The following is a 19,897-nucleotide window of genomic DNA, read 5'->3' as shown; positions in this document are numbered from 1 at the left end:
AAGAAAATTTTTCCTTTATATTCTTTCCCATATTTCATATTTTCTTATCATCCCAAACCTTGGCCTAATCATATACACAATTAATTCTCTCAAATCAACATGGCAGTCTCTGCAACACACAAGACCCTTTGCTCCTTTCTATTGACTCTTTTAATCTTTGCTTCTGTTCTTGCTCGAGATGACGATGATCATGATTTTTCTGTCAGACTCATCCATAGACACTCATCAGATTCTCCTTACTACAATCCCTCAGAAACTCTTTTTCACAGCTTAAAGAATGCATTGAAACGCTCTGCTAATCGTCTCAATCATTTAAGACGTAGACCAGTTTCACCACACTGGGCTCGTTCTGCTTTAACCAACGATTATGGAGATTATCTCATGAGATTAGCAATTGGAACACCCCCAGTCGAAGTTCTAGCCACTGTAGATACATGCAGTGATCTTGTATGGATACAATGTAGGCCTTGTTTCGGTTGTGTGAACCAGAGAAATGCTCTCTTCGATACTAGATTTTCCTCAAGTTACAGAACTCTTTCTTGTGATTCTCGTCCATGCAAGTCCCTCCATCGTCGTCACCGATCTTGCGAATCCCACGTTTGTCATTACTCGTATTCTTACGGAGATGACTGTCATATAGAAGGAGATCTTGCAAAGGAAACCGTCGCCATTGATACTACAGAAGGTGACCATGTTACTTTTTCTAGAACTACAATTGGCTGTGGAACTTATAGCAGTGGCAACTTTTACGATGCTGGTGTAATTGGCCTTGGACGGGGAAGAGTTTCACTGATTTCTCGTATGAAAGATTCAATTCATGGTAGATTTTCATACTGTTTAGTGCCTTACTTTTCTAACGCTGCAAGTAGAATGCATTTTGGCCGTAGAAGTGTGGTTTCAGGTTCTGAAGTTTCTCGTTGCAAGCTAGCTTCAGGAGACTCAGACACTTATTATTACCTGACATTAGAAGCAGTTAGTGTAAACAACCATAGGTTAACATATTGCAAGAAATGTGTCTCATCGGGAGATGGGAATATTATTCTTGATATAGGAACTACAATCACATACTTGCCGTACAGGTTTTATGATCGATTGGAATCGAGAGTGAGAGAATCCATCGACTTGAATCCTGTTCGTGATCCTACACAACAACTGGGTCTTTGTTATAGGGCTGCAACCCATTTCAGAATTCCGGTTATTACAATGCATTTTGCCAATGCGAGTGTGGAGTTGGATTCTTTGAACACGTTCATAAGGGTGTCTGAAGGTGTTGTTTGCTTTGCTTTTGCTCCGACAGATGATGACATTGCAGTATATGGGAATTGGCAACAAATGAACTTCTTGATTGGCTATGAACTGAATAGAAAGAGGGTATCTTTCAAGAGAACTGACTGCTCCAACTATTGACCAGTTCTACTATGTCTCCTTGTTTTTGTCTGATAACATATATGTTAGTGGTGCAAATGATAATAAATTAGGGTTATCAGTTCTAGGTATTGTAAACACCTTAGTATTTGGAAAATGATTTTTTTTTTTTTTTTTTTTTTTTTAACTGTGATCATGTTGGTGAACCATACAAAAATTGATACTCAGAATTTGCAGCAAACTACCAAGAAAAGTGTTTCTTGCATTTCTTCTTATTATTAATTATCAGTCTTCTTCTCTTTTAACTATTAAAATAATTAGCTTGGATATGAATGATACTCTTGAAATCTTTCACCGAGTATATTTTTTGTCTTCTCTGGAGGAGGAAGTGGCTAACTAAGAAATTTGATATCAACTATATTTTTTTTTTTCCGTAATATAGTTATTTGCAAAAAGAAAAATAAAAATAAAAATAAGCTAAGTTTACTATTCTAATCTTACAAATTTTTAGATGGTGGATGATAGCCTAGCTAAGATGGTGAAGAGGGAAGAATAAAATAGCAAACTGAATTTCAGAATTTCTGCTCGTCATTCTTTTCGGCTGACACCTTTAATCATGCTTTTTTTTTTTTTTTTTTGACATTGAATTAATCATGCTTATTTTGGTTGCACAAAAAATTCAACCCTTTTACTAATAAATAAATAAATATATATATATATATATATATATATATATATTAGTATTTTCATATGTAAAAACCCGAGCCAATAAGTTCACCGTAAACAATTCAACCTAACTAAAAAATGTTAGGTAAAAAAACCTAGAACCAAAATAGTATAAATTTCATAAAGGATAATTATTATTTCTCTTGAAATAAGAGAATAAATAGTTGAAATAAACTAAATATAAATTTTTTTATAACCAAGCCAAAAAGTCACCCTACTAACAAACTCTTTTTTTAGTCAATACATCTGCAAAATTATTCTTATTTCTTTTAATGTGAAAAAAAGCAATGTGTGCTAAAGATGAGATCAAACAATCCAACGTGTTAAATTTTCTCCACCAACCCTAAGGCCAAGGTCTATTATTATTATTATTATTATTATTATATAAAAATTAAGTGAACAAGTTATGTTCGCTTGTAAAATTCTAACTGCATCTCAAGTATTTAAGGTTCTCTCTTTCTTCATGTGACCTTTAATTATGCTGATATTTGTTTCACGTTAGCTTCATTTCTGGATCAGATATCCTCTAATACGAAATATTTTCCTATATATATACACATATTAATGCAATTCTCCAGTCACATTAACTACCATATAGTTATGGAACTCATTGTAGCATTTTTCCTTTCTCCTTTCCTATTTTCTCTCTCAATTTCATTTGTTCAAGCGGTAAATTTTAGTTTCAGCACTGAACTTATTCACAGGGATTCACCAAGTTATCCATTCTTCAACCCTTCAGAAACTACCGTTAGTCGCTTAGCTAAAGCTATGCAACGTTCTTTTAACAGAGTCAATCAGTTTAATGACCCAAATAAAATAGTTCAATCTCCATTAATCTTCTTTAATGGTGATTATCTAATGAAAATATCACTTGGTACTCCAGGTACTGAAATTCTAGTCTATATAGCTTCTGAAAGTGATTTTATATGGATACCATGTTTATCATCTATACCAATATGTAAAAACTGCACAGGTAGAATGATTGATCCTTCTAAATCCTCAACTTTCAATTATGTATTTTGTAAGTCCAATGAGTGTCAAAAAAATAACGGAGTCGCTTGCATATCAAACAACTGTCATTTCTCATGTGATTCTGCAGACCAAGTTTCTTGTCCAAATGGAGACCTTGCTACAGACACAATCACCTTGAGCTCCATTAATACTACACTTTCCCTTCCCAATATTAATTTTATCTGCGGAAATAACATTTCCAGTGACTTTCCAGGAATTGGTTTTGTCGGTCTTGGACATGGGTCACTTTCTTTAATATCCCAAATGGATCATCTGATAGATGGAAAATTTGCTTACTGTCTAGTACCTTACTCTTCTAACCAGTCTAGCAAAATCGATTTTGGGTGGAAAGGTGTGGTTGAAGGTGATGGTGCAGTTTCTACACCATTGATCCAAAACATCGGTATAGGCAGTTACAGTGTTATTCTCGAAGGAATTACTGTAGGAAACAAGAGTACTGTAACTATTGGTGAAATAAATGGAGCCTATATTGATACAGGGACAATGTTAACATACTTGCCAAGCGATGCCTATGATTTGCTACAACAAGAGGTTATAAAAGCTATTAATCAGAAGCCTATGGAAGAAGATGATACTCCAAGACTGCCTCTTTGCTATCTGTACACACCTGAGTTTAATCCTCCTATAATCACAATAAATCTTAGAGGTGGGAATGTTGAATTAGGCACTGGAAATACATTTATAAGAGTCACCCAAGACGTTGTTTGTTTTGCTTTTGCTCCTAGTTCTGGGAAGGAAGCTATTATTGGTAATTGGCAACAGATGAACTTTTTAGTAGGTTATGATCTTAAAGAAGGAATTATATCTTTCAAGCCAACTGATTGCAGTAAATATTAACTGGATGGATAGGTAGATTCCTGTTTGTTTCAATTATATCATGTTTCTTGTAACAGAATAAGCAATATCGATCAAGAATTTTACATGTGAAATTATTAAAAAAAAGAAAAGAAAAGAAAAGAAAAGAAAAGTTCTGGCTAGTATTTTCTACTCCCTCAGTTAATCTTTCTTTTCCTGTTTCCCTTCTCTCTCTTTCTTTTCAAACTCAAACTTAGAAAGAAAATTCTAGCTTCCAAGAGAATCATGCATTCAGCTTCAAGAATTACGAGGAAAAGCTGAGGATGAGCCATATGTTTACTTCATGTGCGGCTTCCTCTATAACCGGTTTTTGCACAAATTGATAAAAAAAGAAGATTAAAAAACAAATTTAAAATTAAGCATCCCTTAGACAGCTCTTCCTTTATTTATTTTTTTTTTAAGAAGCTCTTCCTTTATTATTCTTATATATTCTAACTTTTTCTTTTTAATTGATAATACAGTTGAACGAAATACAATTTAGAGAGAAAATAACAGAGAAAAATAAAATTTTCATTTTTTTTATAAAATTACTTAAATATTTGAAAATAACTAAAATCTTTTTTTTTTTTTTTTTTTTGTGAAGAAATTTGTAGTGTCTTAATGAGCTTGTACCAATTCAAAATAATAATGTTAGTCTAAAGTTTTGTTTGGCTAATTTTTTTTTTTTTTTTATAGTACACAATATTATTGCTAATGGTCACATTCTCATAGATGATATGACATTCTGACTTCTATTCTTTTAGTTCTCCTTTTTAAGAAAGATATGACGCTCAATTTTAGAACGAAACCAATATTTTGTTGATTCCATTCTCCGTTGGGCGGGCCCGTTCAGATTCTAACTGATTCCATAATTTAAGTTCCGTTTTAACATCACTAAACTAGCCTATCACCACTAATTTGGATTAAGATTCTCTTATTGTTTTTCAATCAAAATTCAAAACTCTCTCTCTCTCTCTCTCTCTCTCTCAGCTCTACCCTTTTTCTCCCTGTTAGTCACCGCCGCTTTCTCTCTGATCAAAAACCTCATCAATATCCTAACAAAAGAGATCGAAAATCATGACTTCACCAAGAAGGAACGTATTGCAAAAATTCCGTTCAGTCGTCAGGAAATTAAGCCACAAAGGTTCGAACAAAATCTCTTACCGGAGTCTAGCAGAAGCCGCGGACGGTAATGGTGACGGCGAGAATAATAATGTTGCGAAATCTCCACGGCGAGCTCGGAGGGGCTGCGTAACAGCGTATGTCGGAGAAGAGGCTAAACGATATGAAATTCCGATCAAGTTCCTCGCAATCCAGTCATTTCAAGAGCTGATAATCGGATCGGAGGAAGAGGATTTCGATTCGAAAATAGAAGGTCCGATTAGGCTATCATGCTCAACATCATTTTTCGATGAGCAGTTGCAGTTGCTGAAGCTTCGCGTAGATATATAACAGATTATGGAGTGAATTGTTCTGGAACCCCGTTCTGGTTCTAGTTCATGTAATTGTAAAATACTCATAATTTTGGTTTGATAGATTATCATTTACTATTAAAACTCTTTTTCTTTTTGAGTTTTGATTAATTGATGTATACTCAGTTGAGATGGTTACCAAAAAATTAGTCAATTCAAATGGTTAATAACCCAAATGCCCTTGTGTATATTACCTTGGTAGCCTTAGAATCTTATCGGTGGTCCGAGTTGCATGGTTAACAAGCAGCTGTCAAAAAAGGAAAAAAAAAAATTTCGTTATTCCACTTGGCAGGTTGAGTCGACCCAACTCAAAGTCAAATTAGGAAATTTAAAAAAAAAAAAAAAAAATTCAAGACTCTATACTCAGAAATCAACGCTGCCATATGCATGCACTTGAGTCTCCCATTGAACAATTTTACTTTTCTTTAACTTAGAAAAAAAGAAAAGAAAGATTATTAGTTCATGGGATGGAATGTCCATACGCATATTCAGTGGCGAAACCTAAAAATATTTCTTTTTCGAGGTCAATGTATATTTTTCTGAAAAAAGAGTCAAAATATAAATAAATTAAATTTTATGAATTAATTTAAATAAATATACGTTACATACATTAAAAAATTATAAGAAAAAGGGTTAATAAATTCACCATACTTTTTATATGGTGACACATATTAAATAATTATTTCTACATTTTATTTTTTTTAATTGGAAGGTTCACTATTGATTAGTAAACATTTTATAGTCTCTTTTAAAACACAAAATTGGTAAAAACCATTATTATAATTAAAATGACTCTAACTCAGACATTCTACTCCTCATATGTGAAAAAACCAACTAAAACACACATAATTAGTTTTAATTCAAGTTTTGGGTATAAAAAAAATTATTTAAATAAAACAGCTACTTCTATGAAAAAAAAAAAAAAAACAAGTTTTTAGCCAAAAGTGCAAATTACATACACTCTCTGTCCCATAGAACAAAATTACATTAAAATAATAAAAAAATAGAAAAAAGAAAAAAGAAGAATAGAGTACTAATAAAAAAAGAGCGAATTTAATATTTTTTTTTTCGTTTCAGTTTTAATATGTATATAAATATAGATAGTTATAGAAAAATATTGAACTATACATATATTATAGGACAGGTGGAATATTAATTTTAAATAAAAATTATAATTTAATTATATTTTCTTAGTGTAAAAGAGAGCTAAGCCTATTTTTATAAAATAATATTTATTATGGGTTATAATTATTGCATTACTTCTAGTTTGCGTTGCATTGTATTGTATAATAAAAGATTTCATACTTCATGCACTAATTATAAATACTTATTGGGATCGGAAAAAAAAAGATTAAAATAAAACAAAAGGGCTAAAAATTAAAAAAAAAAAAATCTTCAAATAAATGTTAGATTCAATTATTTACAATATTTTTGTTATTACGCATATATATATATATATATATATATATATATATATATATATATATATATATATATAGGTTTTGACTTTAACACAATAGTCCTACAATATAAGGTTATGAATATTAATTATATCTTGAAACTTTAGTATAAGAAATGAATGACAATGCAACATGTAAAAGGAGAAGGAAACACAAGTTTACTTAACTTTTTTTTTTTCTTTTTCTTTTTTTCTAAGCAACTGGGGATAGAAAAATAGTGCAGCAGTAGATAAAATTTAAAATATGGAAAAAAAAAAAAAAACGAAACTAACAAATCTCACCCTCTGTTTATTTTCCTAAAACAACTTATAAAAAATAATTTGCTGAAACATATTTTTTATATAAAATATTTTCCACCGATTGTAATATTGAAAATTAATTAAAAATATTAAATGATTTATTTTTTAAACGATTTATTAACTTCAAGGAGGGTATTAATGAAACCCAACATCAAACAATTGTTCTAAGCCAAAAAGCACCAGATCGATCACCCTCCAACAGCTGAGAAACTATAGCAGAAGGAATGCATAAAATGAAAACCTGGACTCATCTACAATGATTTATTGGATAAACAATCAAAAACAAAATTTGCTTCTCTACAAATGCAATACCCAAAACGAGGAAGAAGAACAAAACAAGCTGGAAGAAACGTTACGATAAAAAAAAAAAAAAAAACAATTGTCTTCTTTAATTAAATATATAGTCATTAAATTAAAATTATTATCTCATTAAAATAACTATGAATTCGATTTTTATCTCCATGAAATTAAAGTTTTTAATTATATAGAGTTATTCGATAATATATAAATCAATTTCACTGTCATTATTGTATTCTATCAACCAAATCACTCTTGAATTTATTAAATATGGATTTCAATAAAAGTGAGCAAGCAAAATCTGTGGGGATTCATTTTATTCTACCGTTCACATTTGGAGCAAAAAAAAAAAAAAAACTTGGAAGACTAATTAAAACAAAATTTTCCAATTAATGAGTATGATATAAAAAAAAAAAAAGTAATATTCAGTATATATGAAAATTTTAAAAACAAATTAGTAAAGGAAATCAATACACCAAAGAATATATATTCCCTTAAAAACAAAATCTTCATAAAACGAAACAATTATGGTAATTTGATAAAAATAGAAATAAACATCTCAACGCTCATTCATCTTCATAAATGCTTATACATGCATAATATACAAATCCCTTTAATTGCTGCTAATTACCACTTCTAGTCTTTTTCTTTAATTACATTTCATCTGTTATATATACAAAACCTAAGAGTTGAAGATTTACATCACCTCAGTCATGACACCCTCTATTGTTTTAGCCATTTTTACACTGGTTCTCTCTTCTATTATCTCCTCCATTGATGCTTCCTCTAAAGGTGGTTTCAGTGTAGAACTAATCAATAGAGATTCTGTAAGTTCTCCTTTCTACAACCCAGATGAAACTGATACTCAAAGATTAGCTAATGCTCTTCATCGATCAATGAGTCGTGTTCATCGATTTACCCAAACAATCTCCACCACGAGTGCTCAGTCCGAACTGATCTCGGCTCAAGGTGAATATCTTATGAGAATTTCAATTGGAACTCCTGCTTTTGAAATTTTGGCCATCGCTGATACAGGAAGTGACCTGATATGGACTCAGTGTGAGCCTTGTGAAGAGTGTTATGAACAAGACGCTCCTTTGTTTAACCCAGAAAGTTCCTCTACATATAGAGACTTATCTTGCAGTTCGAGCTCATGTAAACTCCTCGGTGAAGAATCAAGTTGCTCCCGCAATGGTACTTGTCACTATTCATATTCCTATGGAGATAAGTCTTACACTAATGGAAATGTTGCTGCTGATACTATAACTTTAGGTTCAACGACAGGTCGTTCCGTTGCACTTCCTAGATCTATTTTTGGTTGTGGACATGATAATGCTGGAACTTTTAACAAAAAAGATTCAGGTATTATTGGCCTTGGAGGCGGATCCGTTTCTCTTATTTCTCAACTGGGTTCCCAGATTGATGGAAAATTCTCTTACTGTTTGGTTCCAATCTCATCTACAACTGGAACTTCAAGCAAGATTAATTTCGGACAGAACGGAGTCGTTTCAGGTCAAGGAGTGGTATCTACGCCGTTAGTATCCAAAAATCCTGACACCTTCTATTTTCTTACACTAGAAGCAATAAGTGTTGGAAATAAAAGAATAGAGTTTGAGGGTTCTTCATTTGGAACTACTGAAGGAAACATAATCATAGACTCTGGAACTACATTGACATTAGTCCCACCAGATTTCTTCTCAGAACTGTCATCGGCAATTGATGATGTTGTCAAGGGGACACGAGTGGATGACCCAAATGGAATTCTTAGCCTTTGTTATAGTTCTATATCTGAAGTCAGTCTTCCTACGCTTACAGTTCATTTTAGCGGTGCAGATGTGAAGCTCAATCCTTTGAATACGTTTGTTCAGGTTTCTGACGGCGTTGTTTGCCTCGCTTTCGGTTCAATTGAGTCTGGTGCAATATATGGGAATTTGTCGCAGATGAATTTCTTGATTGGCTACGATCTTGAAGAGAAGACGGTGTCGTTTAAACCAACTGATTGCACTCAGCATTAATGTTAGAGGTTAATGTGTTTATGCATGGAATTGAAGCAGGGTTGTGTTTCTGTTTGTTAAAATAAACAAAATTTCTACTGAGTGTTATTGTCTTTTCGAGTAATTTAACGACATGGAATATTGTAATTCGTTTCATATTCAAATCTATTTTTCAGTCTTCCTTTTTTTTTTTTTTTTGCTTTTCATGTATGTCTATGTGTAAATGATGTGTCATTTTTTGAATGCGCACAATCCCGAGCTTAACGAAGACAAACATCAAATCGTTCGAGCAGCCACAGCAAGCAATTGATAAAATTAATAAAATAAATTTTTTTTTAACTACGTATTTTGTTTTCATATTATTTATATTTTAGAATGAAATAATCTTAATTGTTGTAATTTTTTGCATTAATAATATAGTTTAATTATTATTCATTAATAAAAATCAATAAATAACATCTTAATTATTCTAATTTCATATATCTCAAATATCATATATACGTAAATGTAATTTTGATATTTATAGGATATTTAATTAACATTTTATTTTTATTACTAATTTTTTTCAAGTTCTCTAATAATAAGGTACTAGGCGAGTTAAATTATAATTAAAAGCTATGTGTCTTACATTAGGATCTTACAATTATATTCTAATATCATTAAAAAAAAATTAATTAGCCAGTTTTACAAATTTTTGTGGTTACAAGATAATAACATTAAGTGAAAAAAAAAAAAGATAATTTGATCCTTTGAGGTAATATTCTAATAAAGGATAGAAAATTTTTTATTTTAAATATTATCATCCCCAATTGCAATCGACAAGAGATCGAAATTAAAGTAACATTAAAAATGTCAAAAATATGGTGAAATTATAAAAATTCGTAAAGTTCAAAATATTTTAATACAATAGATAGAAACAGTTGTAGAAAATTAAAAGAAATCAAATAAAATGTAAATATACTTGGTGCATGCATATCATTTTATCAACATGGAATGGATGTTCGGATTTTGTTTTGAATCATTTTGAAATTTATAATTTCATTCTATTTTTTAATTTAAAATTTCATTCTAAATTACTAAATTGAAATTCCTATTAGAATTCCATCATTCTGAAATTTTTTACCATGAATATGAATCCAATCTCTTTTCACCTCCATTAAGTAATTAAATTCTTGAAACTTTAACCTTTTACAAATGTAAATTTTATAGATGATCTATCGTTCATTTAAATTTATAAATTTTAATAACATTATACACTTTACCATACTAATATCAATAATTTTTAAATTTTTTTTACTTTTATAAGTAAATTATCGATTTGATATGCCGTTAGTAAAATTTCTACAATAATAATTTTTATATTAATTGATTAATTTTACATATTAAAGTATTTAATAAAATAATTTATAAATTGAATAGTTTAATAAATATAATTATATAAGTTGAGAGTTTATGTATAAAGTTGAAATTACCAGGGTTAAAGTAATAAAATTTAATTTAAATTGTCAATTAAGTTTGTTTGGTTTTATAAGCCCTGAACGTTCTGATATTTCCTTCAATTTTTTTTTTTTTTAAATATGTAAATCTATTCTGTTTGAATCAAACCAGCCAATGTCATTTCTGTTGGAATCCAAAAAAAAAAAAAAACATAATAATAATAAGCAAAGGACTCTCAAGTTTAGTTCTGCGAGACCTGCCTCATGAAAACTGCGAAGCTGCCCATCCTACTTGGACCAACAAAAGAACTCCTCCATTCTTCTCTAACAAAAGCTTTATCTTCTGCTTTAAACACCAAGCAGCTCCACAAAATCCACTCTCTTTTAATCACATCAGGCTTTGAAAGATCTGCCTTCTTCTCTGGCAAACTCATAACAAAATATGCCTACTTCAAAGACCCCATTTCTTCTCTTCAAGTCTTTCACCAAATTTCACCTGCTACTAACGTTTATCAGTGGAATTCAATCATTAGAGCACTTACCAACAATGGGTTTTTCTCAAAAGCTCTTGACTTTTACTCCAAAATGCGAGTAATGAATCTTAAGCCCGATACATACACATTTCCTTCTGTGATCAATGCTTGTGCTGCATCAGGGGATTTTGAAATGGGTCTTGTTGTTCATCATCATGTTTTGCAAGTCGGATTTGGATTTGACTTGTTTATAGGAAATGCTTTAGTAGATATGTATGCGAGATTTGGTGATTTGATTAGAGCACGTAATGTATTTGATGGAATGCCTCATAAGGATGTTGTGTCTTGGAATAGCTTGATTTCAGGTTACAGTGCTAATGGGTACTTGGAGGAGGCTTTAGAAATTTATCATCAGTTGAGAATTTCTGGGTTGAAACCTGATTCTTTTACTATTTCAACTGTCTTGCCTGCTTGTGGTGGCTTGCTTGCCGTAACAGACGGCGAGGTGGTTCATGGATTAGTTGAAAAGCTTGGTATTAACGCTGATGTTATATTAAGTAATGGACTTCTTTCTATGTATTTTAAATTTGGTAGATTCATGGATGCTCGAAGAGTTTTTAATGAGATGGTTGTTAAGGACCCTGTCAGTTGGAACACTTTGATTTGTGGATATTGTCAAATGGAGTTGTTTGAGGAGTCTATTGAGTTGTTTATTGAGATGTTAAGGAGGTGTAGGCCAGATTTGTTGACAGTCACATCTATTCTTCGTGCTTGTGGTCTCTTACAGGAGTTGGAATTTGGGAAGTTTGTTCATGATTACATGACAAGAAGTGGTTTTGAATGTGATGTCACAGCAAGTAATATTCTTATTGATACATATGCTAAGTGTAGTGATTTAATAGCTGCAAGGAAAGTCTTTGACACAATGAAATATAGGGATTCTGTGTCATGGAATACATTAATCAATGCCTATGTCCAAACTGGAAGCTATAGTGAAGGGGTGAAGCTCTTTAAGAAAATGATGTTGGAATTGAAACCTGACTCTATTACTTATATAACACTCCTGTCTCTGTCTACTCGATTGAGAGAGATGGAACTTGGTGAAGAACTCCATTGCAACTTGGCTAAATTAGGATTTGATTCAGATTTAATTGTTGGGAATGCTTTAGTAGATATGTATGCTAAATGTGGCAAAATGGATGACTCTCTTAAAGTTTTTGAGAACATGAGAGTTCGCGATAGAGTGACATGGAATACCGTAATTGCAGCATGTGTCCATGCTGAAGATTGTAGTTTAGGATTTAGAATGATTAACCGAATGAGGAATGAAGTGTTGCCAGATAAGGCTACCATGTTAGGTATATTGCCCATCTGTTCCCTAATAGCTACTAAGAGGCAAGGGAAAGAGGTTCATGCATGTTGTTTCAAGTTTGGATTTGAGTTGGCTGTTCCAGTTGGGAATGCATTGATTGAAATGTACTCCAAATGTGGCAATTTAATGTACTCTGTCAGAGTATTTGAGCATATGAAAACAAAAGATGTGGTGACATGGACTGCATTGATCTCTGCATATGGGATGTATGGTGGAGGAAAGAAAGCTTTGAGAGCTTTTGAGGAGATGGAAGCAGCTGGGATCATTCCTGATCATGTTGCTTTTGTTGCAGTCATCTATGCTTGTAGTCATTCAGGTTTAGTAGAAGAGGGTCTGTCTTGCTTTTATCGCATGAAGAAAGATTATAGCATTGAGCCAAGAATTGAACATTACGCATGTGTAGTTGATCTTATATCACGGTCTGGAAAGTTATCTAAAGCAGAAGAATTTATCAGTTCCATGCCACTGAAGCCAGATGCAAGTATATGGGGAGCTTTACTAAGTGCTTGTCGAGCAAGTGGAGATCTAAAGGTTGCAGAACGTATCTCACAGCATATTGTTCAATTGGATTCTGATGATCCTGGATATTATATTTTGGCATCAAATGTTTATGCAGCTTTGGGGAGGTGGGATGAAGTCAGAATGATACGGAAATCCATCAAGGCTAGAGGCCTGAAAAAGGATCCTGGATGCAGTTGGATTGAAATTAAAAACAGGGTATATGCTTTTGCGACTGGAGATAAGTTCTTTCAGCAGTATGAAGAGGTTAAGAACTTGTTAGGGGTACTCAATAATTTGATTGCAAAAGAAGGTTATGTCGCTGATTTGCAATATGCTTTGCATGACGTTGAGGAGGATGAAAAGATGGACTTGCTTTATGGCCACAGTGAAAGGCTTGCTATAGCATTCGGTTTGTTAAATACAGAACCAGGGACTTCCTTACAAATATTGAAAAACCTTCGTGTTTGTGGGGATTGTCATACTTGGACCAAGCACATATCAAAGATTGTCAAAAGAGAAATCTTAGTAAGAGATGCCAATCGATTTCATATATTTCAAGATGGGACATGTAGCTGTGGAGATCATTGGTGATGAGATTCTTCATATTTCACTTTTTCTTTTGGTAGATAAGTTGAGTGATGGATGATGAAGATTGTTTGGCCATGTTCTATACACGAACAAATGCATTAATTAGGAAGGTTGAGAACAACCAAGTTACAAGAATGAAGAAGAAAAGTGTGGGCAAGGATCAACTTGCCATTAAGCAGTGAAGAAGATTTTAGTAACAAGTAGATCCTTCTATTAATATGACCCTCAACCTGGTGAAATGGAGAAAAAAAAGATATATTTATCCAACAACATTTAGATCAGGAATAAGTTGAGTTGAACTAATTACCTAGACGGTTGGATATCTTTGACAACACAATGCATTAACATTGGTGTTAGAAGGTTAGCATGACTCTTAAATTTGTTCCCCTTTTTAATTTCTCTTCTGATGACTGTTGATGAATACAATATTTTGTACCTTATCTGCAGGTAGGAAACTGAGCATCCACAAAACGGATTGCAAGTTTTATGACAATCATGATGTCTGGTAAAATTCATTTGTCATCTCTTTTGGAGTTTTGAAAGGAGTTGTTTAAACAACTGAATAATGTGCTATCTTTACGGGCCATTCCTATCTTCAAACAGCATAATCTCAGGTACACATTTCTCGGTAAGTTTGAGTATGTTTAAGAGGTAAACTTGGATTGGATAATTTTCCTTTGAACATGTAATCAACTTCTGGATCTAGAATGCAATAATGAATATTATGAAGAACAGTTGCTTCTTTGCCACTGTTAGCAACACCGAACTTTATAAGACCTGCTTTTCACAGGAAATTGACTAGTCAAGCTTTGCAATTAATAGTATTTATATCCATATAACACTAGCAGAAGCTTCTTTTGTTGCAAAGAATATATGCTATCAACGACAAAAAATGGCTGTTCTATGCTTCAGATAGCAAGTACAGTTTGTTTAACTTCCTAGCCACTAGTTCATAAGAAAAAGGGATAATCAATCTTGCGAATTCAACATAGTTTTGCATTAATCAATGATCAATTGAGTTTTAGTATAATTGCAAATAAGTTTTCGAATTATGGTAAGGTAGACAAAATTAGAATGTTCGAGTAAAATTCCATATGTGTGAAACAGTTTGGTATCCTTTGATCCTTGGTCTTCGTTAAAACTTTGTTCTTTGTTGCACAGTCTTCTAGGATTACAAATGCTTTTTTTTTTCTGGTACATCGGAATCTAAATGAGTTATGTGATAGAGAGTATCTCTCTACTTTCCCATGAACTCCTCTCCTCTCGCCAAGATTCGGACCTAAGACTTTCTGATAGAAATCTCAAGTTTTAACTATTAGGATGTACCAATGGGGAAAGAGTGGGAAAGAGTTACAAATGCTTTGGCTGAGACTTGTTTGCTTAAATTTTGGAAAGCATTCTGTATTATTATTTTGTATCTTCTGTTGTATTGCTTGACTGCGTTAGTGAAAGTCTTGTATAATATGCACACAAATATTATGTGCAGATGCCTTTTATCCAATTGTATAATCATCTGCTTCAGTAATTTGTGGCCTTGCGATTTATAGAATTATCCAATTGAATAATCGCCGGATTTACACAAGGTATAGCGATGATTGAAATCAAGCTAGCTAATATTGTTTCACTTTTCTCCCTTTTTTGAGCTAATATTATTTCAAGTTCACTCAATAGACATTGGAAAACATTTATAATGGTAGTTGAATTTGTTTCTGATGAGTTGGAAATGATCTAACAGCTTGTTAATTCTTAGGCCTGCAATAAATAGGTTCATTTCCTGGCGATATAGGTGTGGAACCTGGTGACTAGCTTGTCATGAGGAGGCAAGCTTTCTTTGATTTCAGGAGTACTCTTAAACTCTTGCATCCATGTTGATAACAATGGAAATCCTTGTTTATCTATTACTTTAAAACCAACTATCTCTTCTACTACAGGGACCACGTTGGCAAGCCAACCCAGTGCAATATCAAGGAATCCAATCTTTTCTCCGCCGAAGAATCTCTTTCCTGTCAATGCTTCCTCCAAGTATTTCAGGTTCTCAGTGGCTTTCGCTGAAGCTTCTTCTTGCTCCTTTCCTTTGGTTATTGATATTGCCCATAATGATTTCATGACCTAAAAATTATGGAGAAGTTTTCACTACAAAAAGTTTGGAAGCCTCGTCTATGGTGGTTACTTTTATAAATTCAATTTTATGAAATTCAATATTAACGAACTAAGTTTTACCATTTGTAGATAAATTATCTACTTCGAATTTATTTGTAGATGGAGTAAGATTGATTGGTTTACCTTTTCATCACCAAATTTGGCCAAGAAACGGGCAGTGGCTCTCTTGTGGGGATCTTGAGGCAATAAGGGATAGTGCTTCCACATCTCATCAATATATTCAAGAATTACAAATGACTCTGCAATAGGTTTTCCATTGTGAACAAAAACTGGAATCTTTTTGTGAACAGGGTTGTATTGAAGAAGTAAAGGGCTCTTGTTGGTCATGTCTTCATCTATAGAGTCATATTGGATGCCCTTTAGCTTCAGTGCCCACACAATCCTTAAAGCAAATGGGCTTGACCATGATTTCAAAAGCTTCACTTCTCCTGCCATTGTGTTATGCTATGCAATTTTCTATGTACACAAATATAGATATCGTCTATTGTATATATACACAAATCCTTAGCTAAGAAATTTTTTATTTTTTCTTGGAAATCTCTTTTTGGCATGTTTTATTTGGAAGTTCATTATAATGATGGTAGCAAGCCACAAACTAGTAGGGAAATTTTCTTTTTGTATATATTTTGCACCCCTTAATTTTGAAAAACTACGTTTCAGTCCCTCAACTATCACTATTTATTATTTAAGTGGCTTTTAACATTTTGACCTAAATTCTAATTTTTACAGTGTCTAGTAATACGGCGTTTGAACTAGCTTTTAGAGGTAGCGTTTTATAAAACAATTGACTCATTTAGCTTTTAACGTTTTATTAAAAAATAAATAAAAAAACTACCTAAATAACAAACAATGAACAGTTAAAACTACCAAAATATTTAATAATTTTGCAGAACAAACCCTTAATAATAAAATTTTAAACATAGCCTGGAATTATGCTAATGAGCATGCAAAGACAAATATATAGTATAAGATGCTCTTTGGGTCTCTACATTGAAGGTTTCTCATTGAATAAGACAAGCAAGTTCAGCTCATTATCACGGTACAAATATAGACATTATCGGTATGTAGCTTGGGAGGTATCTTCTTGAATTATAAAAATTATTAAACACTAAGTTCTCATAAATTATATCTCAGTTCAAATCATACAATGCCTTTTCAAATAGAATATTTGAAGATAGAAGAAACAACTTCTACTCCTGCCAATATTACCGAACAAGGCAAAAGTTATTAGGGTTTATTTAGATTTGATGAGAATTCTTTGGATGAATCAAATAATAATTGAATGGGAAATAGCATAATTACTTAATTTTCCTTTTATTTTTATAGAAAACAAAAATATACATCAAATATATAAATAAATAGAGAATACTAAAAAAATTTCTGTTTAATTTTTAATCAAGAAGTGTAGTAGAGTGTATTTATTTTGTTTTATAAAAATAATTTTGGGAATTAGATCAAATGAAAGAATAAAGGGTGTGTATTGTTTAAACAAGAAGTACTTGGCATTCCTTTCAACATAGACAAACAAGGTCCATAAACAGATTCTTCTAACATCATAGATAATGAAAAATGATAGAAGAGTATCAATGCGGTCCAAATTAGCATCATGGAATCTTATATGAATATTAAATTTTAATGAAACTTCTTATTATTTAATTGGTAATTATAAAACACTAAAGGATGTTGGGGTAAGAAGTGTTCACTGCACTCTTTAGCAAAATAGTTTATGTAGGTAATTTGTGGCAATTTTGTCAACAGTTATTTGTGGATGGGTTGGTCGGTGCGCTATGTGTGCGTGCAAGGGACGCGGATTCGAGGCTCAGTGGTGTGGTTTTTGCGTGTTTTTTACTTTTTTTTTTCTGACGTGTGCGACGCGTGGCCGTTCATTTAATCAGCCAGCTATTTCGTTTTTGCCACGTTTTCTTTTTTTTTTCTTTTTAATTTTTTTAATTTTCTTATTTCTTTCTTTTTCGTTTCTCTTATTTCCTGCGTTTCTTTCTTCTTTACTCAGCGAGGCAAGTGAGTTTCGTTTCTTCTTTTTCTTTCTTTTTCGTTTTTCTTTCTTCTTTCTATTATTTTTTTTTTCTTTTGTCTGTATTTTGTTTGCTCGATTTCTTATTTTCTTATTTCTTTCTTTTTCTTTGTTTTTTTGGTTTTCTCGTCTTTCTTTTTCGATTTCTTTTTCTTTCTTCGCTTGATTTTTCAGGGTAGAGTAAGGGCGAGGGAGCGGGATTTCATAGCTGTTTCGTTTTTGCCACGTTTTCTTTTTGTTTTTTTTTTTTTTTTAAATTTTTTAAATTTTCTTATTTCTTTCTTTTTCGTTTCTCTTCTTTTTCTTTCTTTTTCTTTTTCTTTTTCGTTTTTTCTTCTATTATTTTCTTTTCTTTTGTCTGTATTTTGTTTGCTCGATTTCTAATTTTCTTTTTTCTTTCTTTTTCTTTGTTTTTCCGTTTTTCTCTTCTTTCTTTTTCGATTTCTTTTTCTTTCTTTGCTTGATTTTTAAGAGGAGAGCAAGGGAGGGGTAGAGGGATTTAACAGAAAAGGTAAGTCAAAATTTTGCTTTTTTTTCTTTTTGCTTTGAAGTATTTTTTCCATTTTGAAGTATTTGTGATATTCAATCTTCTGCTCGAAAAGCGAATTTGAGCCTCCTTTTATATGCTTAAATTAAGATGGGCTTTAGTTTGCTTTGTGTGGGTGACTCTTGAGCTTCTGATTTTGAGCTCTTTTGTGATGTTCAATCTTCTGCTTGAAAAAGCCGAATCTGAGACTCCTTTTACACGCTTAAAGCAAGGCCGGCTCTAGTTTACTTTGGTTCGGTGACCCGTAAGCATCTGATTTTGAGCTTTTTTGTGATATTCGATCTTCTGCATGAAAAGGGCGAATCTGAGTCTGCTTTTATACGCTTAAATCAGGGTCGGCTTTAGATTGCTTTAAGTGGGTGACCTGTGAGCTTCTGATTTTGAGCTTTTTTTGTGATGTTCAATCTTCTGCTTTAAAAAGTAAAATATGAGCCTCCTTTTATTTGCTTAAGTCTAAGTCGACTTTAGATTGCTTTGGGGGGTGAGTAGTGAGCTTCTGATTTTGAGCTATTTTGTGATATTCAATCTTCTGCTTGAAAAGCGAATTTGAGCATCCTTTCATATGTTTAAATCAAGGTGCGCTTTAGCTTGCTTTGTGTGTGACTCTTGAGCTTCTGATTTTGAGCTTTTTTGTGATGTTCAATCTTCTGCTTTAAAAAGGCGAACCTGAGCCTCCTTTTATGTGTTTAAGTCTATGTCGGCTTTCAATTGCTTTGGGGGGTGAGTCGCGAACTTCTGATTTTGAGCTATTTTGTGATATTCAATCTTCTGCTTGAAAAGCGAATTTGGGTCTCCTTTTATATGCTTAAATCAAGGTGGGCTTTAGTTTGCTTTGTGTGGGTGACCCTTGGGCTTCTAATTTTGAGCTCTTTTTTGATGTTCAATCTTCTACTTGAAAAAGCCGAATCTGAGACTCCTTTTACACGCTTAAAGCAGGGCCGGCTCTAGTTTACTTTGGTTCGGTGACCCGTAAGCATCTGATTTTGAGCTCTTTTGTGATATTCAATCTTCTGCATGAAAAGGGCGAATCTGAGTCTGCTTTTATACGCTTAAATCAGGGTCGGCTTTAGATTGCTTTAAGTGGGTGACCTGTGAGCTTCTGATTTTGAGCTTTTTTTGTGATGTTCAATCTTCTGCTTTAAAAAGTCAAATCTGAGCCTCCTTTTATGTGCTTAAGTCTGAGTCGACTTTAGATTGCTTTGGGGGGTGAGTAGTGAGCTTCTGATTTTGAGCTATTTTGTGATATTCAATCTTCTGCTTGAAAAGCGAATTTGAGCATCCTTTCATATGTTTAAATCAAGGTGCGCTT

At 32.5% G+C, this 19,897-nt stretch overlaps 5 protein-coding genes across 18 annotated transcripts; 4 read left to right on the top strand and 1 right to left on the bottom strand.

The window, feature by feature from the left end:
* The first annotated feature begins 99 nt into the window (after positions 1–99).
* On the top strand, positions 100–1,407 carry LOC105632697 (aspartic proteinase CDR1). The gene has a single exon (XM_012215138.4). It carries the CDS (start codon positions 100–102, stop codon positions 1,405–1,407), a length of 1,308 nt encoding a protein of 435 aa, XP_012070528.1.
* Positions 1,408–2,679: 1,272 nt separating this feature from the next.
* LOC105632696 (aspartic proteinase CDR1) lies at positions 2,680–4,103 on the top strand. Its single transcript, XM_012215137.4, has one exon. It carries the CDS (start codon positions 2,692–2,694, stop codon positions 3,958–3,960), a length of 1,269 nt encoding a protein of 422 aa, XP_012070527.1. The 5' UTR covers positions 2,680–2,691; the 3' UTR covers positions 3,961–4,103.
* A 4,084-nt stretch (positions 4,104–8,187) lies between these two features.
* LOC105632521 (aspartic proteinase CDR1) lies at positions 8,188–9,673 on the top strand. The gene has a single exon (XM_012214915.4). The coding sequence runs from the start codon at positions 8,199–8,201 to the stop codon at positions 9,498–9,500; it is 1,302 nt and encodes a 433-aa protein (XP_012070305.1). The 5' UTR covers positions 8,188–8,198; the 3' UTR covers positions 9,501–9,673.
* Positions 9,674–11,127: 1,454 nt separating this feature from the next.
* On the top strand, positions 11,128–16,546 carry LOC105632519 (Tetratricopeptide repeat (TPR)-like superfamily protein). 14 transcript variants are annotated; one of them, XM_089718014.1, is made up of 5 exons: positions 11,128–14,209; positions 14,297–14,463; positions 15,600–15,669; positions 15,781–16,011; positions 16,109–16,546. In XM_089718014.1, exon 1 carries the CDS (start codon positions 11,180–11,182, stop codon positions 13,850–13,852), a length of 2,673 nt encoding a protein of 890 aa, XP_089574140.1. In that variant the 5' UTR covers positions 11,128–11,179; the 3' UTR covers positions 13,853–14,209; positions 14,297–14,463; positions 15,600–15,669; positions 15,781–16,011; positions 16,109–16,546. The 14 variants fall into 14 exon arrangements, with proteins under 14 accessions (XP_089574140.1, XP_020534402.1, XP_089574139.1 ...); XM_020678743.3 differs by adding an exon at positions 15,336–15,432 and having other exon boundaries at positions 15,600–16,011; XM_089718013.1 differs by having other exon boundaries at positions 14,297–14,477.
* On the bottom strand, positions 15,534–16,448 carry LOC105632520 (glutathione transferase GST 23). Its single transcript, XM_012214914.4, has 2 exons — positions 16,133–16,448; positions 15,534–15,958 (listed from the first exon to the last, which is right to left on the bottom strand). Exons 1-2 carry the CDS (start codon positions 16,442–16,444, stop codon positions 15,617–15,619), a joined length of 654 nt encoding a protein of 217 aa, XP_012070304.1. The 5' UTR covers positions 16,445–16,448; the 3' UTR covers positions 15,534–15,616.
* Positions 16,547–19,897: the final 3,351 nt, after the last annotated feature.

Source organism: Jatropha curcas, chromosome 2, assembly GCF_041381405.1.
Source record: "Jatropha curcas cultivar XTBG-Jc1 chromosome 2, XTBG_Jcur_1.0, whole genome shotgun sequence".
Lineage (NCBI taxonomy): Eukaryota > Viridiplantae > Streptophyta > Magnoliopsida > Malpighiales > Euphorbiaceae > Jatropha > Jatropha curcas.
Note: the sequence above shows the minus strand (reverse complement) of the source record. Positions and strands in the feature narration are given on the sequence as shown.